The sequence below is a fragment of the Sturnira hondurensis genome, unplaced genomic scaffold (genome assembly GCF_014824575.4).
Source record: "Sturnira hondurensis isolate 20B ecotype Veracruz unplaced genomic scaffold, ASM1482457v3 Scaffold0001932, whole genome shotgun sequence".
Taxonomy (NCBI): domain Eukaryota; kingdom Metazoa; phylum Chordata; class Mammalia; order Chiroptera; family Phyllostomidae; genus Sturnira; species Sturnira hondurensis.
The window spans coordinates 31,111-49,553 of record NW_028074563.1 but is presented as its reverse complement, the minus strand read 5'-3'; the positions used below and the strand labels follow the sequence as shown (position 1 = coordinate 49,553).

Here is an 18,443-nt window from a genome sequence, read left to right as displayed (position 1 = left end):
TTGCTAGCGCTGCCATAACAAAATACCACAGCCTGAATGGCTTAGGCATTCAGAAAAAAAATAAAATTTATTTTCTCACAGGACGGGGGCTGGAAATTCGAGACCAAGATGTTGGCAGGTTTCATCTCTCCTGAAGTCTTTCTCCTTGACTTGTAGATGGCTGCATTCTCGCCGTGTCCTCATATGGTCTTTTCCTCTGTGCTTCAGCATCCCTGGTGTCTCCTTGCATGTCCAAATTTCCTCTTTTAGGTACACCAGTTAGATTTGATCAGGGTCCACCCAAGCGACCTTGTTTATGTGTTAGCTTACTTCTTTAAAGGTCTTATTGCTAAATATCATTATATTCGGAGGTACTGGGAGGTTAGAACTTCAACATATGAATTTTGAGGGACACAATCAAGGCCATAGCAGGGAGTGATGGTGAGGGCTTCATTCGCATAGGCTATTTTACTCAGTAAATGCTGAGCAGAAGCCATCACCAAATGAAACAGTGGTTTCACTACCCAGCCGTTGATTAGAAATATCTGGGCACTTTACTAACACAAAATCCTGGGTCCCACCCTTGGAGATACTGATTCTGTTGGTTTAGAGGAGGGTCAACAGAATCAACCAGGACATCACCACTTTTCAAAAGTTCCCTAGTACCACCTGCTGCTCAAAATCTGGCCTGTGGCCAAGCGGCATCCGTGTCACTTGGGAGCTTGTTAGGTACATTCAGACTGTCAGGCCCTGCCCAGAACTACTGAACCAGAATCTTTAGTTTCATAAGACCCCTTAGGTTCACTGATGCTTAAAAAGCCCAGGTGATTCAGCCCTCACTGAGACGTTTGCTTCTAGATCTCTGGGCTTTGCTCACGCACCCAACCTCAGTGAACACTGGAGGACATCCAGAAGCCCCAGAAAAGGAGGTGGGGGTCCTGGAAACTTAGAGGGGAAGGGGGAAGTTCCCAGGTCAAACTCCAGACTGGGGTTGTTCTATTGTGTCACCCAACACTGCACTTGTCCCAAAGGAGGTACTCAGTGTAAATGTCAAATAAATGAAAAAAAAAAAATTCCTGACCCTCAACCCACCCTCAGGTTTCCCTTGGAAGAACCGGTGCAGAAACATTTCAGTCATACCTGAGAGATCAGTGCTTCCCAAGGCACCCTCGCTTAAGAATCCAATGGGACCCTGGCTGCTGTGGCTCAATGGACTGAGTGCTGGTCTGTGAACCGAACGAAGGGTCGCCAGGCAGAGCACATGCCTGGGTTGGGGGCCAGATTCCCCAGTCGGGGGCGTGCAAGAGGCAACCATGCATTGATGTTTCTCTCCCTCCTTCCCTTCTGCTCTCTCTAAAAATGAAATGAATAAAAAAAAATTTTTTATAAAGAATCGAATGGGCAAACATTGGACATTTAGATTCCCAGGCCCCTCTCCTGGCAATTTCAGCGTCCTGGTGTGACCATGTGGTCCCAGAGTCTGGGCGTATCATAGTGTCCTAGGTGATTCTGAGGTTTAAACAGTCTTTAGAAGCATCAAAGGGACCAAAATTCTGCCATCCCGAAGCTGTCTTTTGGGGATATTGATTTTAAGCTGTTTATTAAAAAAACATAAGACTCAGAGAGAAGCTTTGATCCTCCTTGCTTTCCCACATGAGATTCAAACAGAGAAACCTGCTTCAGGAAGGAGACCTTAGGATGTTTGTCTTAGCCTAATTTGAATTAAGTATGGTAAACAAAGGACTTCAGGCAAGTGCCTGTTAACTAGATAACACCTCCCACCAGGCCTCAGGTCCCATTACTTCTGAGGTGCCTAACAAGGATTATCCTGCCTCTGTATTCCACTCTTCCTCAAAAAGCTGTAAATTGTCCATTTGCACTTCTGAAATCTAATACCCCTTTCTCCTTTTCCCAAAAATATCTTACATACCTAATGTTGCCTCATTGTCTTTGGAGTTTTCCTGCCTATGTGGATTCCCCATGCACGTGTATTAACACATTGATTTCCACCTGTTAATCTGTCTCTGTTAACTTAGTTATTACCCCAGCCAGAACAACTCAGAAGGTGGGAGCAAAAGTATTAATATTTTTTTAGCCCCATGGTTTGGTGAGCTGGCCAGTAGAATTACCAGGTGGGGCACTGCTGGCTCCCTGGACTGCAGCAGCTGAGAGACCACGGACGCCTGACCACAGCTGGCAGAGGTGGAAAGCATTTTATTTACCCTGTTGTCCCCTCTGATCTCTTGTCTGCAGGCCTTGGTGGGAGTTGAAGTGGTGAGTCTTTTCTCTCTTCTAAATTTTCCTTGGTAGGAAAAAAAAAAATATCTGTGAATTTAGTTTCTGAGGCCTAGCAATGTTTGAATTTTTCTTTATTTTTTTGTTTTTGTTTTTTATTGATTCTTTTCTCCCAGAGAGATGATTATTTTGTTTTTCTATGTGTGTTTTATGTTGTTTTGTCAGAAGAAGGAAATACCGTAGGGATAGAACACAGGCATAGGCTCCCTATACGCCTGTTATCTGAGTGGCTTCATAGGCTGGGGAGTTAGTGGTTCTCTCTAGACTGGTGTCTATCCAGACAAATGTTTCTGAGTTTTCATATAAAAACCCAATCGGGTTTTTCCTTTTGTTGCTGGTGGAAATAGGTTCCTTTCATGAGTCATGAGAAAAACATGTCTGGGGACCCATGCATGGGAAGATGAGGTTTAGTGGTAAGATTTATTGGGGTTGAATAAATGGCTGGGCCAGGGTTTCTGGTGTCTCATCTCCATCCATCTGATTTTGAAAAAGTTCAGGCTTGTCTTCATCAGGCCCAGTTTCCAGTTTACAAACTTTCAGACTCTTGAATAAGTCATTTGTTTCTAGCAAATCCTCCAGACTTTTGAGTTTCCTTGTCATAGAAATATTTTAAAAGAAGGTTTAGAAAAGTAATGATTTAAGTCAGTGGTGTCTGTAAAAGCACTGTTGGAGATGTTTTATAACTGCTCTGTTCAGTTTGCCATATGTGACTACTGAGCTATTGAAATGTAGCCAGTGTGATGGAGGTACTCCATGTTTAATTTTATTTAATTTTGATTACTTAATATTAAATTTAAAGATAGAAGAAACACCTTCCTCACAAATGAGTTCCAAATAATCTGTGTACTCGCTATAATTTTTGAGTCTTAAAGATACTCACCCATTCATGAGACTCCATGCCCCATTCTGAGTGTAGGCTGGATTTAGTGACTTGCTTCCAAAGAATAGAATGTAGAAAGTGGAAAAAAATTGTCACTTTGTAGTGGGGAAACTGGTGCTAAGTAATACTGATAGCATATATCCCTGATGGAAAGTTATGAGAAGGATCCCTCACCTCTGTGGTAGAATTCTAAAAACTTATAACACAGGTGAATCATGAAAAAAAAAAAAAAACATCTAGCCCAGATTGAGAAGCATTCTGCAAAATACCTGAACTTTAAGGACACCTTAAAATCATCAAGGTCATGAAAAACAAAGAAAGTTTAATAAACTTTCCAGAATAAGATAAGGAGATGCTATAGCAAAAATCATTGTGGTATCCTGTATGGGGATCTGGAACAGAAAAAAAAATCAGGACATTTAGTGGAAAAACTAGTGAAATTTGAACAAAGCTAGGAGGTTACTTACTTTTAACTTACTGGAGTAATTTTGAGGCCTAAGTGAGGTCATTTCACATATATGCATTTTAAACATTGCAAATATTTTCTCTATATCTACATCCTCTACTTTCTCATGGTATCCTTCACTAAACAGAAATTCTTAAATGCAAAGGAGCAATAATATTTAGACTATATGCCTGAACACAACACAACAAAGTGAGAAAATGATAAAGAGCTTCTTAAAATTGCGTGGATTTGGAAAATAAATTCTGTATTATTATATAACCCTTGTGCTAAAAAGAGAATCAGTCACTAGGGAAATTAGACATACTTGGAATTAAATAACGAACATACTGTAAAGCAAAAATTGTGTAACACAGTTAAACTGGCTCTTAAGTAAATTAAGGAGAATTTATAGCATTACAGAAAGAGAAATAAAGGAATTTAAACAAATGAGTTAGGCATTTATCTCAAAAAGTTTTAAAAAGGAACGACCTACAGTGATAAGGAAGAGTGGAAGATGTAAATGAAATGGGGGTGGGGTGGGGAATGACATTATACATTAACAAAACCAAAAAACTCCTAAGATAGACTCTGGCAGAATTCAGCAATTAAAAATAACTCCATAAAGGTCCAAATAGTAAATGTTTTAGACTTTGCAAATATGACCTCTGACAGCCAGTCAACTTTGCTGTTATATCACGAAAGCAGCCATAGACAGTATCTACAGGAACGTCCGTGTCATATGTCCAATACAAATTTGTGAACACTGAAATTTGAATTTCATATGTTTCAAAGGTCTGTTTGTTGGGTTTTCGGCCCTTAAAAAAATGCAAAGCTCATTCTTTGCTTTCTACTAAGGTGGCAGAGGCTAGATTGGATTGGCCCCAGATGCAACTTTAAGAAAATGGACGGCGAGACACAGTGGCATGATAAAGTTCCTTAAACATGGGACAGAATTTTATGGACAAGAGACCATACTTGAAGACTAGGAGATGTACGCCAGGTGGGGAAGCCTATTCCCCCGGTAGAGTATCAGTCTGTTCTCTGCCTGCGAACCCCAGCCTTCCGTGTTCACCTCGACCCTCGACTCCCACGACCCTCCCAGTATTTAGTATTTCCCTACGCACAGTCCGCACCCTGACCCCTCCCTCAGCAGACCCTACCACGAGCCAGAGCCCGCGCATGCGCCTGGACCAGGCTCCCGACCAATAAGATCGCAGCTCCCAGAGCCCCTGAGGCCTCTCGCCGGCACCTGGTAGTCAGTCACTGGTTACGGCTCGGCTGGTGTGGAGGCATTAGAGGTAGTGTCTGCGTCGGCGGTGCCTGGGGACTGAGGAGACGTCGTCACCTCAGGCCTCAGCTGGGGAGCTCTTGGGGCTGGTGCCGGCAGCCATGGGAACACCGAGGGCTGGGCGTCGGTAAGGGCCGGGCGTCGGTAAGGGCCGGGCGTGGCGCGGTCGGAGTGTTCCTTGAGGGGATAGGAAGGAATTCCGCCACCCCACGCCTGTCCTTGCCCTGCCTAGCGGCCTGTCCCCGAGTCGCAGCCCGGGAGCGGCCTCTGCGCGCGGTCCTGAAAAACCCTTTTCACACGAGTTCCCGTCCCTGGTCTCCCTGGGGGCCACTCCTTCCCAAACCAGCGGGTCGTCTCCATCCCCTGGGGCTGGGGACAGGGCGGGTCCGCGTGCCGACTGAGGACCCTCCTGGAGTGTTCTCTTGTGGTGGGAATCTGAAACCAGTTTTGTGGCCCCGGAGTCGCCCCCTTTCTGGACATCTGTGGGCTCAGACACTTGAAGACCTTGGAAGCACGACCCGCCCACCCCCCACACAGTGCTTCATTTCCCCTCTTTGCTGTCTGGGTGGCCTTCAGGCAGCTTATGAAGCCCTCATCCAGCGCCCCGAGGGCCACAACCCCTGGCAGTTTTGAGCAATTCCCAGATGGAGTGTTTTCTTTACTGAGGTGGGGTGCTTAGGAAAATGGGGATTTTAGGGGTTTTTTTCTTTTTTTTTTTTCAACCAGACCGTCACACATTTATTTCAGAGGTAGTAGCAGTGTTAAAAGCAACAAATTTGTTCCTGACTGCAGCAAGTAAACTTAGCCACTTAAGTATTTTTAGAGTTAGTCCCACCAAAAAAACTGAGGGAGCTTTTCTTTTTCATTCCAGGTTATTAGTTAGTTCTGTTCTTTTCTTCCTTCTTTCTTTCTTTTCTTTTTTTGAAGGACTTTCAATTAATTGATGAGTAAACTGCTTTGGGGGAATTTCAGAATTTGTTTCCCCAAATAAAAAGTAATCTATACATTGCATATATTTCTGTGCAGATTCTTTTCTTTGGAACCTAAGTGGTATTACCATACAGTATAATTCTTATTTGCCCAGAGTAAAAACTACCCGTCCTGAAAAGTGTATTGGCTGTTATCCTGTGATCATCCAGCTAATGGAGTTGTTTTACCTCAGTGATAATTTTTACCGCATTTCAAAATAACGAACTCAAGATGGACCATTATTTCAGTCTCTATTGACTCATAGGCATATGAACTTGTGCCTGGCTTCTATTTCTTTTATATCTTCCTTCACCATAAGTGGATGGAATTAAACAAGTTTGAGGTGGGACAGTGAGCCTTGTACAAACATTTACAATTTAGGTTAAAGTTATTGACTACTGTGGAAAAAGAAACACTGTAATGATAGCCTACACACAATTCAATTTTTTTTTTTTTTGAGGAATAGCTTTAAGGGAAAGAACTAAATTCTCTTTTCTGGTTAAGTGGGAAATGCTTGAGAAACAGCCAAATGGTAACATCAGGTAGGCGGTGGATAGAAACTATTTCTGTAACATGTAAGTGACCTCAATTCTTCTCTCTGGTTGCCTCAAGGGTGTGATCTCCTACCTGGAATATCTCAAGTTCTTGGAAGTTTTCAGTGCACACTCTAGGTAAGAGAAGAGAAATCTTTATCATGAGGACTTAAAATTGTATCTTTTTTTCTCTTCAATTTTTCTCTTGTTTTCTCCTGTGCTTCCCGAGTGAGTGTGATCTGAATCTGACTATGTGTGATAAATTCAGGCTAATCATTGATGTAGGTAATTTTGGAACCCTCTGAATTGATTCCTTAAAAAGGGGGAGGGTGGTTGTGAAATTATTTTACCTGATCCCTTGAAAGGAAAAAAAAAATGAGAGCACTGTAGATTTTAAGGTATGTGAGTCTGATTCTTTCAGCATGTTATGAGGCTAAAATGGGCCGATATCACAAACCATAAGATTTCGGCAAATGTGTTAAGGTAATAAGTGATTCACTTAGGGTGAAGGTATATTGGTTAAAATGATTACATGGGGTTAGTTTGTTAATTTCTATACCCTTTTCCAAAAGGGCTTTATTTCTGTAACTGGATAAAGGAAGGCAAGTTTATAGGTATGCTGTATACCCAGCAACTTGGATATACAGCTCAGTGAGACCCATCGGGTGGTTCTGGCTTAGGGTCTCCCATGAGGTTATACTCAAGCTTTTGGCTATATCCGCAGACTTGACTTGCATTGGATGATCTTCATCTACCCTTACTCACTTCACTGTTATCTAAAGGCTTCTGTTCCTCACTCTGTGGGCCTCTCCATTAGGCTGCTCATGTCATGGCAGCTCGCATCCCCAAGAGTGACTTGAGAGAGAGCTTGCACCCAAGATGAAGCACAGACTCTTTCACAAGTTAGTTGTGCTGTATTTGCTTAGCCCCACAGGCCAACCCTGTGATAGTGTGGGAGAGGGCTGCACAAGAGAGTGAATACCAGGAGGTGGGATTCATTTGGGGCCATCTTGGAGGTTGGTTACAACTCCTATTTATATACTGTTCTAACCTTTCCCTCATATGTTCTCAGATATTGTCCTATGACCATGAGTCAGTTATCTGGCTCTAGGCTAAGGCCAAAACCACTACTTGTGTGGTGAGATCAAAGCAATTCTAGATCAAAGCAATTCTTGTTTATTCAAGGATATTGTTCCAGCAAGTCTCCTCTTTGTTCTGGATTATGTTGTCTGTTTTTCTGGATCATTCCCATCTGCAAACAGACTGATTGTAATGTCACCTCTCATTAAAAAGTCACCTTTTGATTGCAGGTCCCCCTCCTGCTTATTTTATTTCATATTTGGAAAATTTCTCTAGGAGTTGTTTATATTTGCTGACTGCTATTCTTTCTTTCTCCTTTAAAACCATTCTTGTTAAGGCTAATAACCAATTCCATAATGCTTAATTCAGTGGTCAATTTTCAGTTTTTAAAAAATTTGACCTATTGTGGAGGGGTGGGATTATTCTCATCCAGCCCCCATGGCTGAGAATAAGTCTACCAAGACATGATCTGTTTGGGGAGGGAAGGTGTTCAATCTCTCAGAGGAGAAGGACCAAGAGCCTTTTCCTCAATGGGCTTTTATTAGGTTAATTTTGCATAGGAGTATAGGTAAAGCTCATTAATCACTGTCAGGCAGTAATGATCAAGCAATAGATAATATACAGAGAACTATGAGGGCTTATTCTGAGCCAGGGTCTGTTAGCTAAAAAGCTATAAAACTTTGGGAAACAAACTTATTTCTTGCTCGGACTCTTATCAGAAAATTGAGGGCATTCTTAGCAAAGTTGGTTTCACAGGATTTTATGTATTCTTTCTTAGGCCTGATCCTCTGAGGAACCCACCCTTTCCGGCTCAGGTCTGTACCGCCCTTTGTCATTGTTTCAGGCTTAAATCAGGCAGGGGAAGTAAGGAAGCCAAGAGATTAGGAGACTTCTTGCAGACAGAATGAAGACTCAGGCTATGTCAAAGCCAAGGGGTGAGGGTCCATCACCCCCTTTTACTGTAGCACCCAAGTCCTTCCCTGAGGTCCCCCATGACTATGCATGTCTTAGGTCATCCCTCCCTTGAGGAATCTTACCAGTTTTGGCTGACTGTCCAGACTAAGGGCCAAACAGGGTGAAGTAAAGAGGGCAGAGGCAGTGCCCCTGCCAGAGAGATAAGATTTGTCTCCTTAGTGGCTTAGAGTCTCAAGGTCTCTTACTTAGCCTTAGCCTTTGGGGGGGGGTATAGCTACTGAAACCAGGCAGGGGGGTTCCCAACATCATTGGTAGCGATTTTGTCAGAGTAACTCATTTCCACCTCTTTGGATTACAGGATGCTTTTGTTTCTTGATCTTCTCTCTACCCTCCCACTTCCATCCACATGGCTGTAACTGTTACCTCTTCATATTCTTTTTTGGTTTCTTCTCATTCCACCTGCTCTCTAACCAGTGGAATGCCCCATGGCTTGGATCTCAGATCTTTTTCCTTAAATGATCTCATCCAACCTTGTATTTTAAGTAATACTACCTGCTGAAGTCTTCAACATTTGTATAACCTAGTCCAGACCTTTCCTTGAGCTCAGGTTTTATATATTTATCTGCTGTTGTATGTCAGCCTCTTCTTCAAATCCCAAATCCAATCCATCAACAAATCTTGTGGACCTTCAAGATACTGATCTAGAATCTGATTTCTTAGTACCTCTGTTTTTCTGTGTTTACTTGGCATTACATGCTAAGGCAGCATATATGTATGGGTTAATGGAGGAAGGGGGAGGAATAGTGGGTGGGGGAAGGGACACAAGTGCTGTGGGTGGGGAGAAAGTGAGGGAGTTGAAACAGGAATTTGGAGTAGTAGTTCTGGGGTGAAAGGGTCTGGGGCAAGGGAAGATGGTGAGGATAGGTACTAGAGGATGTCTATTTTAGGAAGTTACTCAAGAAGGACAGATGCTGGAGAAAAGCTGGTGATAATAACAATGGCCCACTACAAGGTCCATTGTGTAATTGTACAGGAATAAGCTAGGAGTGGATTATCATCAACTGACCTGTCAGCTGTCTTTGGAATGAAACCTTTACTTCGGCTCCTCCTACAGCCCTTGGCAGCTTTCTGGCTGGAGGGGTATAAAGTGATTTTTCAGGACTGACTCCTTAGATCTAGTAGGTCTTTACAGTTCCAGCCTCATAGCCCTACTGTCTCAAGATTCTGATAAATTATAGAAAATAAGGACACTAAAGAAGTGGTAAGAAAATTCCCATGTTCTAATGTTATGCTTGTTCTAAATGAACTCATTGATTTATTCACTTTTGATTGTTTCTGTATTCTTAACTTTCCATCTTGAATTATTGGTTGGATAGAAGGGAAATCATATGGATAATAGCTAGAAATCCAGTGAAGATGAGTTGAGTGAAAGTGTAGCAGTGTTACCAGAACTTGTTTATTTTATTTTATTTTTAACACAGGAAATTTTCATAATTTGGGAACCTGGGAAGTCCAAGATCAAGGTGATGGCTGACTTTGTTCCCCAGTGAGTATGCTCTATTCCTGGTTTGAATACGGTCACCTTCTCCCTGTTTCCTTACATGGGGGTGGAATAGAGAGGAAGCAAGCTCTCTAGTTTCGTTAAGGGCACCAATCTTATCTGAGTCCCCCACGCTCATTAACTCACCTAAACCTAATTACCTGTCAAAGACCCTATCTCCAATTCTATTACATGGGGGATTTAGGGCTTCAACACGTGGGTCTGGGGGGTGGGATACAATTCAGTCCATAGCAAAACCTAAAATGTATTGCCAAGGATTGAAGGAATCATTCAACATTTAGGTGTTTTAGTATTCAAATGGTGGTATGTTATATAATTTGAAGGATAGAGAGATAATACAGAACAATTTGGAGCCTATTACAGATGTACAAACATGACGTAATTAGTGGACCTAAACCTAGAAGTTGGGGAGAGGTGCTTTAATAGAAATGGAAATGAAATGTAGTTAGAATGATCAAGGCTCTAAAAATTTATTTAGAATTTCTTATAACTTTCTGTGATTAATTTGATGGGAGCTGGGGGAGGTTAGAATAAGTTTTACAACATAGAAGTGTTAATAGGAGAAACCTGGTTCTTGCTGATGCAGTAAAGAATTACAGATCAGCAAGACTATTAGCGTGCAGGCAGAGTTTATTAGTGATAGGTTCTGAGGTGGGGGAAAAAGGTAAGAGCATGGTTGGCAAGAGCAAGGGTGGCAAAAGGCTAGGTGGCCATAGGCATCAGGTCCTTTGTTCTGAGGACTTGTATAGTTGGTGGGATGGGGTGAGGAAGTTACCTGTTGATCATTGGATAAAAGTGGTACCAGCTTCCCCAGGGGATGTGACCACCTAAATGTAGGTTTGTGTGGGTTTTTTCCCCAGATAGTGGAAATAGTACATAGAATTTCAAAGACTCCCTTCCCACCTTCCAGGCCTTGGGATGTTCAGGACACCTGGCAATCTTAATAAGATTATTATAGAAGCTTACAGAAGCCCAGTCTCAAGGACTGCCCACTCCTCCTGGGCTATCAGAGTTTTGCTTGTGTTGTTCGGAATACCTGGCGATCGTATTGGACTAGGCTCAAGACTGCTGGGGCAGTAGGTAAGGGATGTTTTACTTTGCTTCTATTCTCCTGGATTAAGTTCTTTGTTAGATTATAATGGTGAGGACCCTGCCTTTATTTCCCCTCTGGCTGCTTGTTCCTAGCTGCTACCTAATAGAAGTAGAGTAAAAATGAATCCAGTGAAGCTCTTCAATCCTTAGAGGCTAAGCAATTAATAGCATTATAATAAGAAACAGGTATGTATTAAATTAGAGCTCTTTTGGAGAGAACATGGGACCAGAATTCAGGAATCATATAGCTAATGTGGCTCTGTTCCCAAACACTACATATATACCTTTAGGTGAATCATAAACTTTTCTAGGCTTTAGAAGTCCATCTTCAGATAATTCTGGGTGTTACAGAATAGACCCCAGGGAGGGATTAAATGATATACTTTTACCGAATGGACCCACCCCTTGTGCCCCAGGGGTCTCCCACCCCTTACTAGGTTCGCCTTGCCTGCTGCCAGGGAAAGATGCCTCTCAATGCCAGAGATTGGTGAAAAGGAAAGGGATTATTTATTTAAAGAGTTATACAAACTTAAGAGTAATGACTTAATGTCTTCACTGAGATCCCAGAGTTTTTTAGAATACCCACAAATCCCTCCTTCCCCCTCTGCCCAGTCCAGGGTACCGTATCTCAGAAAAAGAAATAGAAGTCCATGGTTCTTCTCTGCTCAAGCTGTGTGGTCCCAAAACGATGCCCAGTTCTTCTCTGCCCAAGCTACATGGCTGCCATGCCTGGGTTTGAATCCCAGCGCCTGTCTTCCTCTGCAGTCCTATTTCAGACTCCTCTCACAATTGGCCACAGCTGCCAGCATTCCTGTATTTTTTTCTAGTTTTACTGGGCTGCCATAGTAAGTCTGGGCAGGTGTGGCCCTGTGGTGTGGAGCCAATCATCTCCAAGCTCTTTAGAAGGCTGTGTAACCAGGGGGACTTGCCTTCCAGTTACATCATGGGTTGAAGTTGCTCCCATCCCCCTGGCTCAAAACATGAGCACAGCTGTTTAACATATCTATGAAACCAGTTAAAGGTTATAGATATGTTAAATGACCATTCTAGAGGTTATTTGCAAAAATGTTGCTATTCAAAACAATTCTCAATGGCCCTATTCCATGTGTCCCACCCCCCAGCTCAGACTTGTGAGGGTGAGGACATCATATATATATATATATAGATATATATACTTTTCTAATATTTCCTGGACACCAATTTATGGGCCCCATTACAAATTCCTATTGGGGCCCCCCTTGGCTGCATCCTGTTACATGATGGTCATATTACTCATCAAATTACTTTCTGATTTTTATGTTATCAGGGAGAATATTAATAATTTTGACTTTGATTTATGTTTTTTAGAGAAGATGTTAGAGCATAAATACAGAATTACCTAGAAGGGAGTTACTAGAAATGTGGAAGTGATCATGCAGAGAAGGTTAGATTAAGGAAGAAGTTCTCCCACAGAACATTTCCGATTGCCACAAGTAGGGGATTGCTATTGGCATTAGCAGGTAGAGGCCAAAGATGCTGCTCAACAGTCTAAATGCAGCCAACAGTCTCCCACAACAAAGAATTATCTGCTCTGAAAAGTCAATTTAGATTGAGAAACACTGGACTATGTGAAATCTGGAGTTAAATGACTGAAATTGTGGATAGACACACCAGACCTATTTTTGTGGATTCCAAAGAGCAGTGTTTTCAAATCTGCATCATGTTTTCTTGCATTACGTATCTCTTAATTATCTACTTATTCTTAGTTTTAAAGTTTATGCTTATGACACATCAGACTATAAGCTTCAAGCATTTACAACTTTCTTTTTTTCTTTATGCATTCAGTACTTTCCGTGCTTGATAGTGCTTTTAGACCAGTGTTGGGCAGGCAAAATAGTTGTGGAATAGTGAGGAAAAGAATGATTTTTATTATTCTTAATATTACATACCTTTTTATATTCACTTCTCTGTTGGTACACATTTGCAGGATTAGGTATCTATATGTTCCAAAACTATATACTAATAAGCTAATTAAATTAATGAGAGGTGCATAGCTCATAGTAGATGTAGTTTGATTTTTATAGATTGGTTTATGCTGGTTTGAAGATACCCACATTGGGCTACAGTGAATTTGACATTGTTTTCAGAAGTTGGTGAGTTTTGAACTGTGGCTTAAAGTGCCTACATTTGCCAGCCTTTATAAACCCAATGGTTTTCAGACTGCTGGTAGTGTACCCACTGATGAGTCATAATTGAATTTGTGGGTCATGTTCAATTTAGGAAAAATGAAATAGAAAATATTAGAATAAGCATCCCATGTGGTAAAGGAAATTATTATTTATATGTGTTTGTGTAGTTGGTTGCCATGTAAATTTTATTTTTATTATAGATTGTAGCAAAAAATGTTTGTAATGGGGTAACAGCTTTAAATACTTCATTGACATAGGATTTCTGTTGTGGACAAGGTTCTCAGAGTAAATTCATAGAAAACATTGAATTAATGGAGCACAATGTGCTCCGCAAAAGAAAGTTCCTAATATATACTATTTATTAGCTCATTTAACAAATAATGTATTTGTTGAGCTCCAGTGCTGGAGATACAGCCCTTTGGAGTTTATATTTTACTGGGTAGACAGGAGAAAAGAATCAAGAGAAATAAACAAAATTTATAATACTGTAGGTGGTGATAAGGGGTTGAAGGTAAAGGAAGGGAAGAAATATCAGGAATATGAGTTAGAAGTTTGTTGGTATATTTGAGAACCTCTCTGCAAGACTTGGCATGGAGCCCTAAGGTGGCCAGGAGCCAGCCATGCAAATATCTGGATGATGACAATTCATATTAGATGGGCAGCAAATACAAAGGCCCTAAGCAAGAGAAAGTATTCTCTGTGTTTAAGAAATAGTAAGGAGGTTAGTGTGGCTAGAATGAAGTGGATGTGAGGAGTATGAGATAGCTACAGGGTGATATGCAGGGTTGGAAGCATGGTCTTGTAGGCATTGGAGGGATTTGGTCCTTTACTGAATAAACCAGAAAGCCATTAGAGAGTCTTGAACTGAGCAGTGATAGAATCTGATTTGACAGAATCACTTTCCTGCTATGTGGAGAAGACAGTGAGGCGGGGTGAGGGAACAAGGAAGCACTGTTGGAAATAAGTTCAGTGGGGGAGTAAGGACTGGAGGAAGAAATTTAGGAGACATCAGCAAATGAATTATAATTAAGGCCTTGAGTTGGGGTGAGATCATCAAGAGAGTTGTGTGTGCTAAGTACTTGACATTGAATTATACTATGCGTTAACTGTATAGGTACTCTTAGTCTATTCTTTGAATTTGATACTTTACTGTATTAATATTTATGAAATTAGTATGTGTGAATCCACTTGAATATGTGCATTTAATATACATTTTCCTCAATTCTACTACAAAACAAACTGCCATTGACTAGTTGGTGCTTTTTAAAAAGGACTATTAAGTCTAAGAATTTTTGCCTTTAAGATAACAGAAACATGTTTAAAGTTACACACTTGCCAGAGAAGCTGCAGCTGCTGTGAAGCTGAGTTAGTTTCCAGCTTTATCTTCTCTGATTCTGAAACTTGTTTTCTAAATACTATGCAATGGTACCTTTGTCAAAAATACTTGTCCTTTACTTGTGATTTTGCCTAATGATGATTAGTTGTTGGAAGTTTTTGTTAATAGAAGAGAGCATAATTAGGCTAGGACAAAGCTATGATTCTAGAGTTGCACAGACTTGTAATCATAGTTTGAAGTTGTCATTTATCCTCTTTGATGTTCAGTGCCCTTAGCTGTAAAATAAGAATGTATATAACTATCTTAGAGTTTTGGAGAGAATTAAATGAGATACATTTTCTTTCTATACTTACTGATGTGTAGTGTTATTTGTACTTAGGTGGCAGTTCATATATAAAGGAAGCACTGGGACTCGTGCTACAAGGCTACACCCTTCAAGAATAAAAAGAAAATTAGAAAATGGAACCAACACGTGTATTATGTGAGAAAGAACGAGAGCCAGAACCACAGAAGAGCACAGAAGAAAGAAAGCAGGCAGACGAAGAAGATGGAGATCTGATCTTCGTTGGAGTGGAACATGTAAATGATGATGCTGATCTGATCTTTGTTGGGGTGACTTCACATTCAAAACCAGTCATTTCAAACATTTTGAACAGAGTCACCCCAGGTTCACGTTCAAGGAGAAGAAAGTATGCTTACCCCAGAAGAGATACTGCTCACAATTTGCGGCCTGTAAGTCACGTCACCCCAACATCAGAAGCAGTGACTGTCTTGCCAGTTTCTGAATCTGAATCAAGATTAACAGATAGTCCTATTATTATCACTGAGCCTTTGTCTAAACCTGATTGTAAAGGTAATTCACCATACGTTGTGCCTAATAGCTCTTCAGAGTTATGTTCTCCTTTGATTACATTCACAAGTTCATTGCAGCACCCAGTAGGAGCAGCACTTTCTGTAGGAAGTTGTGTGTCAAAGCAACTTTCCACTTCTGAAGTAAACCGCATAAATCCCAAAAGGCCTAAACTCAGTAATGGAATCATAGGGGGACATTCTTCAGCTTTATCCTCTTCAGGAATCTTTCATACAATTATTCCTCAACAGACCACACCCTCAAATGGTGTTCATACCTTATTAAGCCCTATTCAGAATGGAGCACCTTTTCCAACAGCTTATCCAAAGGACAGTGTCCATTTCAAGACTACAAGTCCTGTTAGAGAAAATAGACAGACAAAAACAGACTTTTCAAGTCCAGCAAGTCAAAACAAGACTGTTGATCCCAAGAAAGGAAATCTGATCGTGTTACTTGATGACTTTTACTATGGACAGCATAAAGGAAATGGGCAATCAGAAAAAAAGACCCACACAGCCTTTAAATGCCTCAGCTGCTTGAAAGTTCTAAAAAATGTCAAGTTTATGAATCACATGAAGCATCATTTGGAACTTGAGAAGCAGAGGGGTGACAACTGGAAAATCCACACCACCTGCCAGCACTGCCACCGGCAGTTTCCCACTCTCTTTCAGCTACAGTGTCACATTGAGAGTGTGCACACTGCCCAGGAGCCCTCTGCTGTCTGTAGAATTTGTGAATTGTCATTTGAAACAGATCAGTTTCTCTTACAGCACATGAAGGACAATCACAAGCCTGGCGAAATGCCCTATGTGTGCCAGGTTTGCAGTTACAGATCGTCGGTCTTTGCTGATGTAGAAACACATTTCAGAACATGCCATGAAAACACTAAGAATTTGCTTTGTCCATTTTGTCTCAAAATTTTCAAAACGGCAACACCCTACATGTGTCATTATAGAGGACACTGGGAAAAGACCTTTCATCAATGTTCCAAATGCCGACTACAGTTTTTAACTTTCAAGGAGAAAATGGAGCACAAGACCCGGTGTCATCAAATGTTTAAGAAGCCTAAGCAACTAGAAGGGTTGCCTCCTGAAACTAAAGTTGTTATTCAAGTATCACTGGAACCTCTTCAACCGGGGTCAGTGGAAGTAGCATCCATTACTGTGAGCACATCTGATTCTGAATCATCACCCCTCAGGGCCTAAAGTAGATTTAAAAAAAGAAAACCTTGTAAATCCTAGTTTCAGGAGATCTAAACTGAGTATTTTAATGAAAAAGACACCATAAAAAATACAAACCATACATTCTTTAATAGGTTAAATATGAGTTTTTTAATTAATGAAATATAGTATTTTATATGAATTTTGAGATGTTATTTAAAAATGTATTACCTGGATTTTATACATTTTTATATATAAAATGTTACTGGATGTGGCTTAACTCATAAAGGTGCTTGTGTGTGTGTATGTATGTGAAAGAAAAAAGTTGGAAACCTATTTATTATTTTGCTATTTCATGTTAATTGTGAGTGGGTAACCTCTGTCTGTATATAGAGAGTTTAAGTGTCTAATTTTATTTTCTACTTTTTCCATACCTTGAAGACTTTAATGTTAACTCTAGTCAAATCGGGATGGCTTTGTTATGGCATAGTCCTGTTTGCTGCTGAACTTCCAGAAGTGCCTATGTTGTGCTGGCCTAAAATAAACCTGGCTCTGAAAGCCTGAACGTGGAGAAGTTGAGCAAGAAGCTGTGGTGTGAACAGGACCAGAAAGTGGGAGGTTAGTCCGTGGACAGCAGTGGCTCTTTTGCCCAGTTGAGAGAGAGGCACACATTCACTTATCTTGGAGCTAAGGCATAAGGAATTCTGTTTCAGAGTGTCTTTATCTAGCTCATGTACATCCAGGAAAGCAGGACCATTACAATGGAATGCCTGTGTTTGGTGAGGGTTCCCTGCAGACATCAAACAACTAGTGGTATCACTGACTTCAGCTGGAGAAACAGAGGTAGTTAATAGAATGGTGCTTGGTGCCAGTGGACTTACTGTTGACTGATCCACAGGGGAATTTGTTATGTTCCCTCCTTTCTCCTGGCCTTTAGTCAGAATGGACTATGTCCCTCGTAGCCACAGCAGTAAAGAAGTAAAGTTTCCCAAGGGAAAGAAGCTCTGGCATCCATAGTTTGAAATGTACTGGACCCATAATTTTAACTGGAAAGGGCCAAACAGATTGTATCTGTCCAGTTCACAGAATGAGAGCTCAACTTAGTTCTGTTAAGCTGGAATGGGGGTTGTCCAAGAACACTAGGTATAGTGGATAAAAATAGCCCAGATGACTGACTAAACTTAAGCTAGTTGTAGGGCATTTTCTTGTATTTTTTTTCTGTTCATCTATCTTACCCTAATTGAACATGTGAAGTTTGCAGTTTTGTATCTTGCCTGTTGGACATGAATGTATTACAATGAACAGTAATTATTCTCTGGTGTGTATAATTTTCCACTTTATGAAGTTAACGCTGTTTGAGTCTTACTTGACCCATTCCAATGTGCAAGAAATGACCCTTTTTTCAGTAAGTCCAGTTGTAGAGTTGCTGCTCTTCATCTAATCTGCCCACCTTTCTCATTTGTGGGAGAACTTTTTTCCGTGCCATTTCCAAGGGCTTCTCCACAGAACTGTGGAGTACCCTCTGAGAATTTATTTAATAGCAGCAGCCTTGGCTGCCTCTGTGGGTTCCCAGGGTTGAGTCTTCCTCGGTATGTTCTGGTGCCTTCCTTCTCCCACCCTTGACCCAGGGACCTGGCAGCTTCTGTGCACTACTCAAGGGATCTGGGATCCTGGCAGTAGATCCAAGCCAGGAGACGTCTTTTCCCCTTGCTTTCTCCTCTTCCTTAAAGGCACCTTATCTCTCCCCACTCCTTTCTTCCCTCCTTAATCTAATTAAATTCCTTAAGCTTTCACAAAGAGCTGGGAAGCGATAATGATTAAGGGTTTAGCATTCCTCTTAGAATTTCAGGGGAAGAACTGCAGACAACTGTGTAGCTGTGAGTATAACGCAG

At 41.2% G+C, this 18,443-nt stretch overlaps 1 protein-coding gene across 1 annotated transcript; it reads left to right on the top strand.

The window, feature by feature from the left end:
- Nucleotides 1–9,855: 9,855 nt before the first annotated feature.
- On the top strand, nucleotides 9,856–16,647 carry LOC118981442 (zinc finger protein 280B-like). The gene is made up of 3 exons (XM_037038229.1): nucleotides 9,856–9,930; nucleotides 10,856–11,025; nucleotides 14,921–16,647. The coding sequence occupies exon 3, from the start codon at nucleotides 15,001–15,003 to the stop codon at nucleotides 16,594–16,596; it is 1,596 nt and encodes a 531-aa protein (XP_036894124.1). The 5' UTR covers nucleotides 9,856–9,930; nucleotides 10,856–11,025; nucleotides 14,921–15,000; the 3' UTR covers nucleotides 16,597–16,647.
- Nucleotides 16,648–18,443: the final 1,796 nt, after the last annotated feature.

Bases quoted from the DNA above. Each gene is read 5' to 3' on its own strand.
- LOC118981442 (XM_037038229.1), top strand. From the start codon at position 15,001: ATGGAACCAACACGTGTATTATGTGAGAAAGAACGAGAGCCAGAACCA.